The 16,882-nt window shown below is 39.1% G+C and overlaps 1 protein-coding gene across 1 annotated transcript; it reads left to right on the forward strand.

Moving 5' to 3' along the window:
- The first annotated feature begins 1,213 nt into the window (after positions 1-1,213).
- Positions 1,214-16,871, forward strand: LOC116287389 (dynein intermediate chain 2, ciliary). The gene is made up of 27 exons (XM_089038252.1): positions 1,214-1,352; positions 1,592-1,672; positions 1,776-1,826; positions 2,279-2,407; positions 3,235-3,296; positions 3,585-3,649; positions 4,150-4,211; positions 4,883-5,005; positions 5,405-5,464; positions 5,740-5,781; positions 5,919-6,008; positions 6,107-6,191; positions 6,349-6,466; positions 7,120-7,163; positions 7,535-7,601; positions 8,392-8,477; positions 9,185-9,279; positions 9,483-9,572; positions 10,559-10,646; positions 11,643-11,696; positions 12,249-12,316; positions 13,111-13,217; positions 13,476-13,575; positions 14,196-14,250; positions 14,335-14,413; positions 15,011-15,068; positions 16,117-16,871. Exons 1-27 carry the CDS (start codon positions 1,320-1,322, stop codon positions 16,198-16,200), a joined length of 2,076 nt encoding a protein of 691 aa, XP_088894378.1. The 5' UTR covers positions 1,214-1,319; the 3' UTR covers positions 16,201-16,871.
- The last annotated feature ends 11 nt before the right edge of the window (positions 16,872-16,882 follow it).

Below are 16,882 nucleotides of genomic sequence, written 5' to 3' on the forward strand. Positions count from 1 at the left end.
TATGAAAGAAACCATCGATATTTATTCTTATTTTAGAACATTTCATGGATAAAATAGTATTTTTGAGTTGGTTATGTTTTGTTTTAAAGTCAACAAACTTGTGTTGAAAAATGGCGGCAAATGATGTCTTGTTTTGTACAAGACTTTAGTTGAACATGGACGAAGAAAACACTACACGACTAATACAAGCTGGAATGATCCGAGTAAATCAAGAAATAATTCTAGCCTAATGTGGTTCAATAATCATAGTTATCTAGTTTTTCAATGTGAGGATCAGCAATAATTCAGCTCACCCTTTTTTACTTGTCTTTGTTCAGCTCACGAGTCTGAAAGAAAATAAATAACACGGATATTTAGAACAAATTCTATATACTCAAAACAAGACTCAAAAACAAAACAAACTTTCCTTGCTGTTTGGTTTTTCTTTTTCTGGGTCTTTTCACATCAGATCAAAGAAGACAAAATACTGACTAAACGAAGGTCTTGACTGCGGACATTTTTGTAGTTTGACATATTCTTGCCAAAAACAAGCGACTTTTTCCACAAATTTTTCATGCAGACTTCTCGAAGCAGAAGTAAATAGGTTTAGTATTTGAGGTATTTACTTGCAATGTGGTTGGTTGTGTAAGTCAGTAAACTGTTGGGAAGAGAGCAATAATCCAGTAGAAATTCTTGGTTGATGAAGAACAAAGAACGAAACCAACTTTGAAAAACTTCCAACCAACCAGTCACGTGATGAAAAGAGCGGGAAAATAATAATCCACGCTGATTGGTCCATGGACTGTCATTATCATAATCATGATCCTATGTAGATCCTGTGAGGGGGTGGGGTGGGGGTGGAATCTCATTATGTCACTTCTCTCTTTTAAATTCCTCTCTTTGTCTCGTCGAAACCCTCCAAGTGCTGTTATATCAGAACAGGAAGTGTGCGTCTCGAAATGACGAGGGACACTTGGAGTACTTCATTTTTTTGCTGTTCCGTGGTAGAGGGTGTTATGCACAGCGGCGGATTTTTGTCTTTGTTTTTTCATTTTGAACAACAGAGACCATGACAAGGAAATGAAAAAAAGGGGGAACATTTAAAATGTGATTTCAGGAATCGACGAAACTACGTTGACAGTCTGTTGCTCATGATGGTAATGATGGGATACCTGTGGTAAAATGCGCATAGACTTATGGGTAATGAACACCACTGAGTCTGCGCAAAGAAGATGTTGTTACCATGACGACGGTAAAAGTCTGGTTTTCGATAAAATCTGCAAAACTGTTGTGAAAAACGCTCTAAAAATTCATTGTATTTGCTGAGAAATTCGTTTAAAATGAAAAAGGGTAACACAAAGCAAGCAAAGTTGGTAGGTTTTATGATTTTTTGGGGTTTAAAGCTCTTTTTGACGCTGATATTCAGTAAATTTGAAAACATAAACATTGAAACGATAAGCTGAAGTCATTGTTCAAGTAACATTTGTACATGATTAATAACCTTTTCTGCTAAATGTAAAGCTATAATAAATACGCAGTTTAGTTTGTTTTAATGTTATACAATTATTCTCTTTAGCTGTGCTGAAAGATGTGCGATTTTATTTTGTTCTAGGATAAAAAGCCTGGGCCAACACCGTCCAATGTTGCTGTCAAGTCATCAAGTAAAACAACTACAGCCAAAGCTAAACGAAAGGTTAATCTTTAAAATCGTAGACGTCGAATAAAGAGCTCATTAGTACCATTGGTTTTTAGTATTGCGTTTAAATATTCAGTTAATTTTATGTTTTGTTTGGTAGGATGAAGATGATATGACACAGATGGGAGATGACATAGATGATTGGATGCAGGTCAGTGCAACACTGCATTGTACATTTACTATCTTACTATCTATCTACTTTTACTCTTTGAGTTTTAAATTCTCTCGGTTTTATGATTGACTACTTTGATAATAAGGCAGCCATCTTGCTAGGGTGCAAAACAAAACAAAGATGACAGAAATTATAGAGTTTGTGAGCTATTAACCAAGCTGTCAATCAATGTCGACATTACTGTAACAAAGCTTTATTTGCCCTCCCCCGGTGGATCCCCATAATGCCTTGTTATCCAAGGTGGCCACTGTATTGTTGAAGTAGTCCATCGGGAGAGAAAACAAGGCACTCATCATAAAAATGTAAAGAATCAATCAAATCAAGTCATACATACTAGTTACTATATATATAATGACAGTAAAATATATTAAATAAGCTTGTGCTGCATCATACACCTAGTCAATAATTATTATCTTTCCTCAAAATTTCAGCCCAAGCAGCTCATCAAACCAGATGATCAACTTGAACTTACTGAGGCAGAACTCAAAGAAGAGTTTACCAGAATTTTGACAGCTAATAATCCACATGCTCCCAGCAATATAGTCCGATACAACTTCAAAGTAAGTTTGTAAATTGTAAATACTTCTTAATCGTTAGTAGAATACTTCTTTAACTCTTACTAACTTATTAAAACTATCAACACGAACCATAAAACCAGCTTTTTTCAGATGTTCTCTCGGAGATGCTGCTCACCAGCTAATCTACAAGTAGTATGGTAACCGCTGTAGTTCATATAATTATCCTCCCCCCCCTCCCCTCCCCCCCTCCCAAAGAGGAATTGTGAATTTTTTGGTGGATGGGGGTTCAGAGAAAGAATTACATGGGGGAGGGGGGCATCTGCTTGATGGATGATTTCTGGATGAAACTACACAATTTGAACAGAAAACTTTAGTGAGGTTATGTATGTAAACACAGTTTGATTGTGAATAGAGAAAGATGCTAGCATGTGTGCTCTGCACAAATCATACACACATCTTTCTGGGTGTATACTTTATAAACCTTATTCTAGTCATTCTAGCAAGAGTTTTTGCACTAACTGGAGTCACTTGTATTCGCCCACACACTTTTTTCACCCATACTACCACTACATAATCACTCTTCTATGCTCACAACGCTCAGGGCTTGAAATAGAAAACTTTTTTAGCCTGCCATAGTAAAGGAGCATGATAAAAGGAGGTCATTCCAGTAAATTTTGAGTGCCATTTTATTCATTTGGCAGTGCATCCTTATTTTTGCCTGCCAAACCTGAAATTTGTCCTGTCATTTGACATTGGCAGGCCGCTATCTCGAGCCCTGATGCTCAACTTACAAGTTTATTTTTATGGAGAAAACTGAGGAACTCTGGAGAAATGTTCATATTTTTAAATACAAATTATTTTATTAACAGGAAAGATGTTATAAACAGACATCCAGTGTTGATCAGCTGGCAATACACTTTGCTCTTGATGGGTATGTATTATATTTACAGTATTACAGTATCACATTTACGGTATACAGGTGTGAATCACTGTCAGCGGCATGTTTATGAAAATTCCAGTAATATCACAGACTATAACTCAATAATAACGAAAGGGTAAATTATACACTGTGAAAAGATGAAAAAACTTACTGACATTTTGGAAACTACAGTAGTCCTTCATCGGAGTAAAAGAGGTAAAAGAGAGACTATAACTCACATTCATATGTTTTTCATGTTTCTTAAGTGTTGATGTGAATATTATATTGTTAATTATACAGAAATATGCTGCATAAGGATTCAGATGAAGCTAGGAGACAGAGAATGCGACAAAGACAGGCTGATAGTAAGTGATCAATGATATTTGTCATCAATGAGGGTTATAAAGGACTTCAAGTATTGAATTCAAATTATTATATAGTTAGGATAGTATGTGCACGCTGATAGGTCCAAAACTATGCTATATTAGTGAACAGATCACAGTGCTGTAAGCCATCTGCACATGTGAAAAGCTGCTAGATCCTGTTGACTTCTTTCTTTTTTTGTCTTATTTGTTAAATAGTTGATGCACATTCGTCATCAATAGCAAAATAAGGGATGTTTAACCTTTTCACTGTCTGTGACACCCACCTGCCTGAGGTGATTTTCTTTCAAAATGAGCCATCAAGGTTTACATGACGTATTCTATAAAAAAATTAACAATTTAATATTTCATTTACCTTGCTCTCTTAGTTTGTTTTCTTTCTCTCTGACTTGACATACATATTGTTTATTGGCCTGTTTGCTAATATTTATATATAACTTTGTTTATAGTTATTCATTTTATTGTTTTTCTATTTTTTATAGCTGAAGGAGGTGAGGTTGGTGATGAAGAGGCAGATAAAGAAAACAAACCAGAAGAAGAAAAGGTGAATATGAAATACTTTATGAAACACTAAGCTGCTGTACTGGCCTGGAGTGCTTACATTAACCCAGAAAAAAAACCAGAAATTCCTGATTTGGAAAACAAATAACATGTGTTAAGTGAGTAGTGAGTGTGGAGTAGCCTGCGTAGCAAGTCGTTTTTGGTTACGTTGGATACGTTACATTATCTTTCGTGTTATTGTTCGTCATGGTTGCATAAAAACTTTTTTAGTTCCACGTGGCTATTATCTATCGGCAAAGCTCATCAATGGAAAAAACTTAACAAAGGTAGTGAAAAACCACCCCCAAAGTTCTGCTAAGCAGGCTTATTGTGGAGTGACGACATGTCATATGTTTTAACATGTCATACACTTTGTGGAGGGATGAGGAGCTAACAAACCTGTGGTTCTCATTCAATGATCAAATTAGAATTTAGGAGTTGATTTTAGTGGAGGGAGGAAAACTGGAGAACCTGGAGAAAAACCCTGAATCACAGAAGAGATGTTAACTAGAAACTCTACTCACATACAACACAGAGCCCAGTGGGACATGTTCCTGGGTTATATTGATGAGAGGCGTCAGTAGCTCTCAATGCTTAGATGCCACCCAGTGCTTCCCAGGACATTAAATAAAGATTATATAACAGTCAGGAATCAGGAGTCACTTTTGATTGCAGGAGAAGACAGATGAAGAGAAGGCCAGACCAGACTCTTCAGGACCACCTAAAAAAGAACAAAAACTGACCAACCAGTTTAACTACAGCGAAAGAGCATCCCAGACGTACAATAACCCTTATAGAGTAAGAATAACTATCTATCAAAAGATCAGCATATGATCTGATCTACTTTGTCATATATAGAGCATACCAGACGTACAATAACCCTTATAGAGTAAGAATATTAACTATCTATCAAAAGATCAGTATATGATCTGATCTACTTTGTCATATATAGAGCATCCCAGACATACAGTAACCCTTATAGAGTAAGATCTACTACTGATCTACTTAATGTGATACATGGAACTATAATTCATAGGTGACTGAATGGAACTGTACAATGGAGTATTGATACCCTCAAAGTGAGTGGATGTGTCAAAATGAGCAAGAGAAATGTAAAAAGCACCTTGACATTAGGGAGGTATTGTGCAAGTCATGATTGATTGTGTTGTTTATTATGACTACCACATGTTGTACTAGGATAGAGGTACTGCTACAGAACCACCACCCAGGGCCAACTTTTCTGCCACTGCAAATCAGGTACATTATGTGATAATTATTAGAAGATTATTAATGGACAATAATAAACAAATAGAAAATACTTGTGTGTGTTCTGTGTGCAACCATAAAGCACGAGGAGGTTGGCCGAACACGATAGAAGTGTTAGGAGAAGCACAACACACAGTGGAGCACCTGCCGTGAAAACTATAATTGACGTACTTTTTAATATAATATATAATTATATAATAATAATGATATTGAAATGCCGTTATAATAATGTTCTGTGAATATAATTTTACTTTCTTATCTATTAGTGGGAGATATATGATGCTTATGTTGAAGATCTACAACGACAGGTATCAAATGACATGTCTTTTTCAGTTCTAATGATAGTTAATAGTTTTAGGTTGGTAACTTCTGAAAGTTTATCTTTAATTCAGCTTCAGGCTTTAAATAAATAAATAATTTGGGGTTTTTTCTTGCATATTTGAAGGAAAAAATCAAAGAAAAGGAATCAAGAAAAACACAGACTTTGAAAAAGGATGAGGATAAGAAAAAGAAACTGACACAGACAGAAATCCAGGTGAAGTCTCATGGTACCATGACCACTACTGTAATGTGTAGGAGTAATGTTGTGTTGTGAAAAGTATTCATTATAATGGGACCATATTAAATGTTTAGAGTGACGACATCACAAGGATCGGAAAACCATCAAAGATTGTTGAGAGGATGGTAAATCAAAACACCTTTGACGATATTGCTCAAGGTAACTCTTTTACTGGCTATTTTCTGAATAGGGGGCTCCGTCTGCTAGCCCCTTCCCTACCCCACCCCATCGCATCCCACCTATATTTCAGGTATGTCCCTGTCTGCGCATGCATATGATGCATATAACATTACATCGTCCTGATTGTATATTTTAGATTTCAAATACTGGGAAGATCCTTCCGATGAATTCAGGGATCCTAATGGTACTTTGTTGCCTTTATGGAAGTTTTCTTACGAGAAAGCAAGAAAACTTGCTGTGACATCACTCTGCTGGTAAGTGCAGCTTTTCATCACTGCAAGACTACTGCTTGATATTTTTTGAATGATGCATATGAATATGTTCTTAAGGTTGTCACGCAGTCACACAACGTTTCTCTTCCTCTAGCCTCCTACTGTATGAAGATGTTCTTAAGGTTGTCACAGTCACACAACGTTTCTCTTCCTCTAGCCTCCTACTGTATGAATATGTTCTTAAGGTTGTCACACAGTCACACAACGTTTCTCTTCCTCTAGCCTCCTACTGTATGAAGATGTTCTTAAGGTTGTCACACAGTCACACAACGTTTCTCTTCCTCTAGCCTCCTACTGTATGAAGATGTTCTTAAGGTTGTCACACAGTCACACAACATTTCTCTTCCTCTAGCCTGCTACTGTATGAAGATGTTCTTAAGGTTGTCACACAGTCACACAACGTTTCTCTTCCTCTAGCCTCCTACTGTATGAAGATGTTCTTAAGGTTGTCACACAGTCACACAACATTTCTCATCCTATAGCCTCCTATTCAGACATTCTTAGGGTTGTCACATACAGTATTACACATACATACAGTTTCTTTTATATAATCATTATACCAGCCATGCAATAGTTATAATCACTATTCAATATACATGACTGTACCGTTTCATGCATAATTGATCTTGTTTTAGGAACCCAATGTACCAGGATTTCTTTGCTGTCTCTTGTGGATCATGTAAGCTAAATAAATTAATGGTACTAAGCTAACCTGTAAATCCAGAGGTGATGATTTGGCTTGGGGGGATGGGTGGGGGAGCACCTACCTCTATATGATCCTTGTTCTCAAGAGTGGTGTGATGCTGAGTCAAGGTATCAAACCTGCAACCCCAGAGGTGATGATTTGGCTTGGGGGATGGGTGGGGGAGCACCTACCACTATATGATCCTTGTTGTCAAGAGTGGTGTGATGCTGAGTCAAGGTTTCAAACCTGCAGCCTCTGATATTGTTGAATGTGCTCAATGGCACAGCTACAAAACAACTGTGAGTTCAATTTTACATAATTTTCTCCACATCTCTATTTTAAAATAATTATTTCTTAACCCACAGATGACTTTCTGAAACAGTCATATGGAATGGTCTGTATGTACACCCTGAAAAACCCTACATACCCTGAGTAAGTCACCACTAATACCTCTTTAATAATCCCTAATATATTATCTATTTAAGGTGGCTGCCTACTTTTGAACGTTTGATTTGAGCCGGCCATGATGTGTGCACGCTCAAAAACTGCTGAAAAATCTACAAGATTTCATTGAAGAACCATACGCGTTTTGATCAGCTTCAACATGGCAAAACCCTCAAATTTTGCACGGAACGCTCTATTTTTGAATAGCTCATTCGAAAAAACTCCTAAAAATCTAGGTTATATCAACATTTTATAGGAAAAGTTTATATCAGTAATAACATGGAAAAAAAAGATTTTTGTAGGGATTTAATTGTTCGACTTTATGAGATTTTTTAAGAGCACCGAAACAACAAAATATGACAAATCAATGTATCTCTTTGTCTTTTTGTCTAAAATATCCACGCATTATTGTAGAATGATTGACTAGCCTTCATTCGTGCGATCATATAGTCATCAAATAACTATTATCTTATGAATCTTATTATTTTTCTAATTACTTCCGGTGGCGCAAGTTTTGCTCCAAAAGCTTGCGCGTAGACTTCCATTAAATGCTGATTATCTCGAAAAAAAGCTCAGGACACCCTATTTTTCTTTCCAGATTTGGAATCAGCATTAAATTATAATTCAGAAAATCAAAGTTTTAAAAAAAGCTAAATCAATTTCCAAAAGTTGGCAGTCACCTTAAGAGATATCATCTGAGTAAGAGATGGATGAGCAGGGCTGTAGGGTAGCAACTTTACTTACAATTATATAAAAGAAGCTTGTCCTCTTGTTTTAGGTTCTCCTTCCAAACAGAAAGTGGGGTCATGTGTATTGATTACCATCCTGACCACCCTCACATGATCGCACTGGGTCACTATGATGGTAAGTGACATATAGTACAATCAGTATAATCACTGTTAATAGTGTATATAACACTGGGTCAGTATGATGGTAGGTGACATATAGTACAATCAGTATAATCACTGTTAATAGTGTATATAACACTGGGTCAGTATGATGGTAGGTGACATATAGTACAATCAGTATAATCACTGTTAATAGTGTATATAACACTGGGTCACTATGATGGTAGGTGACATATAGTACAATCAGTATAATCACTGTTAATAGTGTATATAACACTGGGTCACTATGATGGTAGGTGACATATAGTACAATCAGTATAATCACTGTTAATAGTGTATATAACACTGGGTCAGTATGATGGTAGGTGACATATAGTACAATCAGTATAATCACTGTTAATAGTGTATATAACACTGGGTCACTATGATGGTAAGTGACATATAGTACAATCAGTATAATCACTGTTAATAGTGTATATAACACTGGGTCACTATGATGGTAGGTGACATATAGTACAATCAGTATAATCACTGTTAATAGTGTATATAACACTGGGTCACTATGATGGTAGGTGACATATAGTACAATCAGTATAATCACTGTTAATAGTGTATATGACACTGGGTCAGTATGACGGTAAGTGACATATAGTACAATCAGTATAATCACTGTTAATAGTGTATATACAAAGTGTTCTATCTGATTCATCTTTATTTTCACAGGCAGTGTTTCAGTGTACAGTGTTAATGATAAGGTCGGAAAAGCCTTGTACAGGTCAACAGCGAAGACTGGTAAACACACAGATCCAGTATGGCAGGTAAGCAGTTATTATCTACAGAACCTGTGGGGAGGGGGGTCAGTATGGCAGGTAAGCAGTTATTATCTACAGAACCTGTGGGGAGGGGGGTCAATATGGCAGGTAAGCAGTTATTATCTACAGAACCTGTGGGGAAGGAGGTGGTATTTAACGAGGTAGACACATCAATACAAAAGCTTTGAATATAATCGTTTTTGTTTCAGGTGAAATGGCAAAAAGATGACTTGGATAATAATTTGAATTTCTTCTCCGTGTCTTCGGATGGTCGGATCGTACAGTGGACAATTGTAAAGGTATTTTATTTTGTCACTTGGCTTCTGGTCTGTGATGGTACACAATGGTACACGATAGTGCATGATGGTACATGATAGTACATGATGGTCATGATGGTCATGATGGTCATGATGGTACATGATGGTCATGATGGTACATGATGGTACATGATGGTGCATGATGGTGCATGATGGTACATGATGGTCATGATGGTGTATGATGGTACATGATGGTACATGATGGTTCATGATGGTACACGATGGTGCATGGTGGTGCATGGTGGTGCATGATGGTGCATGATAGTGCATGACGGTGCATGATAGTACATGATGGTACATGATGGTACATTTTCTACGTGTCCCGTGGGATCCTTGCATCGTCTTTAGGGAATTGCCTACCATCCCGAGGAATCTCACGTCCTGAGGGATTTTCTACGTATCTCGTGGGATCCTTGCATCGTCTTTAGGGAATTGCCTACCATCCCGAGGAATCTCACGTCCTGAGGGATTTTCTACGTGTCCCGTGGGATCCTTGCATCGTCTTGAGGGAATTGCCTACCATCCCGAGGAATCTCACGTCCTGAGGGATTTTCTACGTGTCCCGTGGGATCCTTGCATCGTCTTGAGGAAATTGCCTAGCATCCCGAGGATTCTTACGTCCTGAGGGATTTTCTACGTGTCCCGTGGGATCCTTGCATCGTCTTGAGGGAATTGCACACCATCCCGAGGAATCTCACGTCCTGAGGGATTTTCTACGTGTCCCGTGGGATTCTTGCAGCATTTGGAGTGATTATCTAGCATTCTGAATCATTCTTCCTGCGCTCTCCTTAGTGATTCTTCCAACATACCGGCCAATCCTCTTTGCGTCCCAAGGAATTCTTTCCGACGTTCGAGGGATGCTTACATAGTCCCGCGCAATCGTCTCTCGTCTCGAGGGATGCTTTCGTCGCCTTGAGGGATCATGCTTTTATTGTAACCTTACTTTAAAATGTTTTTTGTACACACAGAGCGAATTGCTGTTCACTGATATTATAACACTAAAGTTAGGATCAGAAAACACTGAAGGACCGGATGGTACCCAGATAGTTAGTCTAGGTACGTAGCATTCGTAGTACTGGGGCTTGGAAGTGTAAAGCTCGAGAGAGGTATTGGAACACGAAGCATTGTCGGGTAACCTTTCAACTTTTTTCCATAAGAATAAAAACGCGAAACCAATTACCGCCATGTTGGATGATGAACAAACGCCCGAAAACATACAAAATCTTTTAAAATCAGCCAACATGGCGGCCATGACGTCACAAAGATCAAAGTATGGCCGCCATGTTGGATGACGAACAAACGCCCGAAAACATACAAAATCTTTTAAAGTCAGCCAACATGGCGGCCATGACGTCACAAAGATCAAAGTATGGCCGCCATGTTGGATGACAAACAAACGCCCGAAAACATACAAAATCTTTTAAAGTCAGCCAACATGGCGGCCATGACGTTACAAAGATCAAAGTATGGCCGCCATGTTGGATGACGAACAAACGCCCGAAAACATACAAAATCTTTTAAAGTCAGCCAACATGGCGGCCATGACGTCACAAAGAGCAAAGTATGGCCGCCATGTTGGATGACGAACAAACGCCCGAAAACATACAAAATCTTTTAAAGTCAGCCAACATGGCGGCCATGACGTCACAAAGAGCAAAGTATGGCCGCCATGTTGGATGACGAACAAACGCCCGAAAACATACAAAATCTTTTAAAGTCAGCCAACATGGCGGCCATGACGTCACAAAGATCAAAGTATGGCCGCCATGTTGGATGACGAACAAACGCCCGAAAACATACAAAATCTTTTAAAGTCAGCCAACATGGCGGCCATGACGTCACAAAGAGCAAAGTATGGCCGCCATGTTGGATGACGAACAAATGCCCGAAACCAAACCAAGACAGCCAACATGGTGGTTTGGGCACCATCATGGATGACGTCACATGTGCCCATAGCCGAGCCGAGTTGATTAACCAATCATAATGCAATGATAGTATTCCCTCTAGAGTATGATACAAGTGGATAATGATGATATGTTTATTGTTGTTTAGGGTGTGGTACGTCGTTTGATTTTCACAAAACGATAGACTACTTATTTCTCGTTGGTAAGTCATAAATAAATATAGATGTGTAAGATATCAGGAATGGTAAGAGGTATTCATGTGAAATCGTTATCGCGGTCGTTTTAATGTGAAATGTGATGAGGAAAATGAAAGCAGTTTTCGTATGACTGTGAAAATCTCATGGCACGAACACTGTCGTGACACGGCAATGCATACGCCAGACCAATCACATTGCGTGATAATTTACTCTCCATCCAATCAAACACCCCAAACATGGCACGGACATAGCTCGGCACGTGTCACGCCAAGATCACGGTACTGACAGACCAATCACATTGCACGAGAATTTATTTTCAATCCAATCAAATGCCCGAAACATGGCACGGACATAGCTCGGCACGTGTCACGCCAAGATCACGGTACTGACAGACCAATCACATTGCACGATAATTTATTTTCAATCCAATCAAATGCCCGAAACATGGCACGAACATGACGCGGTAAGTCACGCCAAGGTCACGGCACTGCCAGACCAATCACATCACTCCCTGAATGTTCGACTGAATGAATACAAGCTTTGTTTGTTTGTTAAAGGTACTGAAGAAGGCAAAATCCACAAGTGCTCCAAGACATATTCCAGTCAGTTCCTGGAAACATTCGAGGTATTAGTTGATGCCAGAGCTATTCACCATCATAAAAAGGGGCTTCAAATAAACGCTACGCACTCCTCCCATGGAGAAACTAGGATTTGTACCAAAGGCAGAAACTTCAAGTGCAGGGGGAACCCTGTATATGGTTTACAAAATTTTCAGTTTTCCATATTATTTTTATTTTCCAGGCATTGCTTGCCAGGAATGGGGGTGAGCGAACCTTGGATCCGCCACTCCTTCCCCCTACCCCAACTTCAGGCCTCCAGGAAAATAGAAAAAAATCCCTTCTCCCCTCCCCTACACCCGTTACCCCACCCAACCCCCAGTGACCCAAACCAACCGCCTGTAACTCCCCCATACCCAGGTGACCCCACCCAACCCCCAGTGACCCCACCCAACCGCTTGTGACACCCCCCATACCCCAGTGACCCCACCCAACCCCCCTTGACACCTCTTTTCTATTGAATATTACATGTTATTATATGACCGTGAATCTTTGAGCCTGGACACTAGCAAATCGAGCAATCTGATTGGATAGATCGCATCGCGGACTGGTCTAGATTCTCCGGTATTAACCGGTCCGATCGCATATTAATCTTACGGCGAAAACATTTTGTCCTTTTCAATGAAAAGTGGTCATATAATAAAACTCTTATCAACCGAGCTTGGTCGGTCTGTACGGGATAATCTTGACCTCGGTCGGGTACAGACCTCGCTGCGCTTGGTCTGTACATTCCGACCTCGGTCAAGATTATCCCGTACAGATCTCCCGCTCGGTTAATAAGATCTAATTGTTACACCTGCAGGCACATCACATGGCTGTGTACTCCGTTAAATGGAATCATTTCCACCCGAAAATCTTTATTTCATCGAGTGCTGACTGGACTGTTAAAATATGGGACCACACCCACTTGTACGTATAGATAAAACTGTTTGTTGTCTTTACAGTACGAATTAAGATAATGGTGGACGTCAATCAAGGCGTTTCCATGACATTCCATAGACACGTGCCTTCAAAACTTCGTTTCACAACAATGTCATGGTAACACTTTTGATTGGCGTGCATCAGAAACCTACTTTGTCGCGACATATTGTAGGATTTCGCGTGTGCATGTGATTAGGAAGCTCTATACAATAGATAAGGTACTAATAGTTGTAAATGTTTTTTCAGAGAGCCAATGTTCACCTTTGACCTTAATAGTTCAGTGGGTGACGTCACTTGGGCTCCTTATGCATCCACTGTCTTTGCTGCATGTACCGCTGATGGAAAGGTATTACGTTAGCTTTGCCATTGAATTAATTTCCATAGATGGTGTAGGTCAGAGCACCGCTATTTCACAGATAGAACCCTGAAACAACCTCTGGTTTGATCAAAGTCAGGGCACGGCTAACTCACAGATTAAACCCTGAAACAACCTCTGGGCTGATCTATGTCAGGGCATGGCTAACTCACAGATTGAACCCTGAAACAACCTCTGGGCTGATCTATGTCAGGGCATGGCTAACTCACAGATTGAACCCTGAAACAACCTCTGGGCTGATCTAAGTCAGGGCATGGCTAACTCACAGATTGAACCCTGAAACAACCTCTGGGCTGATCTAAGTCAGGGCATGGCTAACTCACAGATTGAACCCTGAAACAACCTCTGGGCTGATCTATGTCAGGGCATGGCTAACTCACAGATTGAACCCTGAAACAACCTCTGGGCTGATCTATGTCAGGGCATGGCTAACTCACAGATTGAACCCTGAAACAACCTCTGGGCTGATCTATGTCAGGGCATGGCTTACTAACGAATTCAACGTGATAGGTTTTGCGGGCAGCTTAATAGAGAATTTACTGTGCAAGGGTTGTCGAACCTTTACTAACCGAGAAGTACTTTGTTTTTAGGTTCACGTTTACGACCTGAGTACAAACAAGTACGAACCACTCTGTGAACAGTCAGGTGTGTGAGGAAACTGCAGCATTCTGACCAATCACATCGAGATAAACACTCACGTGACTAAACATTATACTATTATACTTGTAGTTGTGGCGAAAAAGAAGTCTAAACTGACCCATCTATCCTTCAATCCTGTTCATCCAATACTGATAATCGGCGATGATAGGTAAGTCAGCATCTTCTTATATTATACCATCCTTAACCTTATTGACCAATCAGAACGCGTGATTCGTTAGAATGCGATTATACTATGAATACAAACCAATCGGAACGCGTAATTCGTCAGTATGCTATTATACAATGGGCATAATCCAATCTTAACAAGTCATTCAAAAGTACATTATACGTGATGCATGGTTATACTTTATGGCATACTTTATTTATTTATTTATATTATTTTTTACTATAGTTCTTATTATACACAGCATCTTTGTAAATCAGTCATTACTGAAGGATTTCTGTGTCAAATAAAGTTTTTCATTATCATCATCATCATCATCATCATCATCATCAAGCAATTAATTTGTCAATCGGTTTTTTACCAATCAGGGCTCACAATATAAGCGTCAAGCATGATGACGTTTTCACTTATACTTCCAGATTCCCATTCGGTAGTTGTTTTTTTGTTGTTGTTTTGTTTTGTTTTGTTATGCTATTTTTCTTTATTGAACGAGTTTTGATATGAGATTTTGAAAATGATTGTGCTAGTTACACACGAAACGTTACTTGTGTTATGGTTATAACTGTAACATTTTTCATTTAGGGGATATGTTACGTCGCTAAAACTTTCACCAAACCTAAGAAAAGCTACGAACCCCAAGGTAAAAACAAACCCTCTTGTTTCAGGGTAGAAAATTTGAAGGTTTTTTTTTTGTCTCCTTGAATACATGTCGGTCAGGTATATTTTCGTATCCCCTATAACAGACGTCAGCTACTTCTCTTATTCGTATGGATGCACTCCTTCTTTTGGAATATCTTCTTTGCTACCTCTCTTCTATATATGGAGGCACCCCTTTACTTCTGAATTATCCCCTTTGCTACCTCTCTTCTATATATGGAGGCACCCCTTCTACTTCTGAATTATCCCCTTTGCTACCTCTTTTATTCATGGAGGCACCCCTTCTACTTCTGAATTATCCCCTTTGCTACCTCTTTTATTCATGGAGGCACCCCTTCTACTTCTGAATTATCCCCTTTGCTACCTCTTTTATTCATGGAGGCACCCCTTCTACTTCTGAATTATCCCCTTTGCTACCTTTCTTCTATATATGGATGTGAATGCACCCCTTCTATCACTTCAGCTTCCTGACAGCTGAATGAAAGCATTGCCCTGTCTTGTGCCATCTTATAGTAGAGTAGATAATTGTACTATACTCGTTCTGTTTAAGTAGGAATTTCTACCAGATCGTTCTGCTGGTGAAGATGTTAATGATGAGTATTCTTACTACTTGGCCCGTCCTTCCAATCTGGTATTCATCTCACCTCTTTTTCCTCTCTTCTTTTTCCTCTCTACCCTTGTCTTCTTCCTTCCTTCACTCCTTCCTTCCTATGTTCCTTCATTCCTATCTTCCTTCCTTCCTTCCTTCCTATCTTCCTTCCTTCCTTCCTTCCTTCCTATCTTCCTTCCTTCCTTCCTTCCTTCCTATCTTCCTTCCTTCCTTCCTTCCTTCCTTCCTTCCTTCCTTCCTATCTTCCTTCCTATCTTCCTTCCTTCCTTCCTTCCTTCCTTCCTTCCTTCCTATCTTCCTTCAATAAGGCCATGATCCTTTGCCTTGCAAGCATGCTGCCAGCACTATAAGTGCCCCTAAGGGGGGTAGGGAGTGTCGTAATGATTACTTGCCCTAATGATTTCTATTCCCTTGTCTATAGGAAAAGGCTAAAGGTCCCGAGAATGAAGTGGCCAAGATGGACAAACTACTCAGTCTAGTAAGAGAACCAACTGATAAGAAATAAAGACACGAATAATCCATCGTAGAGGTGAATATCAATAGATGTCTACCTCTGCCAGACCAATCAATCGGTGTTTTTAGGTGACGTCACTATACATTATCTCTACTGCTGCCAGACCAATCAATCGGTGTTATTAAGTGACGTCACTATGTACAGTTCATTGTTCAATATATGTATTATTCATAAGACGACATCTTCATTTAGACAGAAAAAACAGTGTTCATTACTGTAAACATGATGATTACAAACAATTTGAACGGAATTTCAGTCATTAAATCAAAATCCATATATATTTTTCGTTTATTTTTTCGTCCTTGGGTTTCAAAGGCTATTCCATATTCCGCTCTTTATAGCCTATTGAAATCTTAGGATCATCTCAATCGAAACACTCCTTTCGCTCCACACGAATATATGAGGTCAGTCGTATCCCTATCCTCCCTATCCCCAAGCAGGCACGAACTACACAGCGTAGAAAGACACATGTCCAGTCAAATCGATTCAAAGTTCGACAAACTCTTGGGACATGAAGTAGGAACATATTGTTCATCTCGTACTGACTTGAAATAGCTGCTATTTTAGCTTTCGCTAAGGCGCGCAGTGCAAATGAAGGGATGTCCCATTAATAGGAGTTAGTGAATAAGTTCATAACTCAAAATAAAAAACATATTCCAATATTTATTGGTAA

This window comes from Actinia tenebrosa, unplaced genomic scaffold (genome assembly GCF_029948245.1).
Source record: "Actinia tenebrosa isolate PJP-AT-01 unplaced genomic scaffold, QUT_ActTen_1.0 PGA_scaffold5__44_contigs__length_20552954, whole genome shotgun sequence".
NCBI lineage: Eukaryota > Metazoa > Cnidaria > Anthozoa > Actiniaria > Actiniidae > Actinia > Actinia tenebrosa.

Excerpts from the sequence above, each read along its gene's own strand:
- LOC116287389 (XM_089038252.1), top strand. The coding sequence starts at position 1,320 with ATGAAAAAGGGTAACACAAAGCAAGCAAAGTTG. Across the intron at positions 5,465-5,739 it reads TTTCTGCCACTGCAAATCAG|TGGGAGATATATGATGCTTA; the intron begins GTACATTATGTG and ends CTTATCTATTAG. Across the intron at positions 7,602-8,391 it reads AAAAACCCTACATACCCTGA|GTTCTCCTTCCAAACAGAAA; the intron begins GTAAGTCACCAC and ends CTCTTGTTTTAG.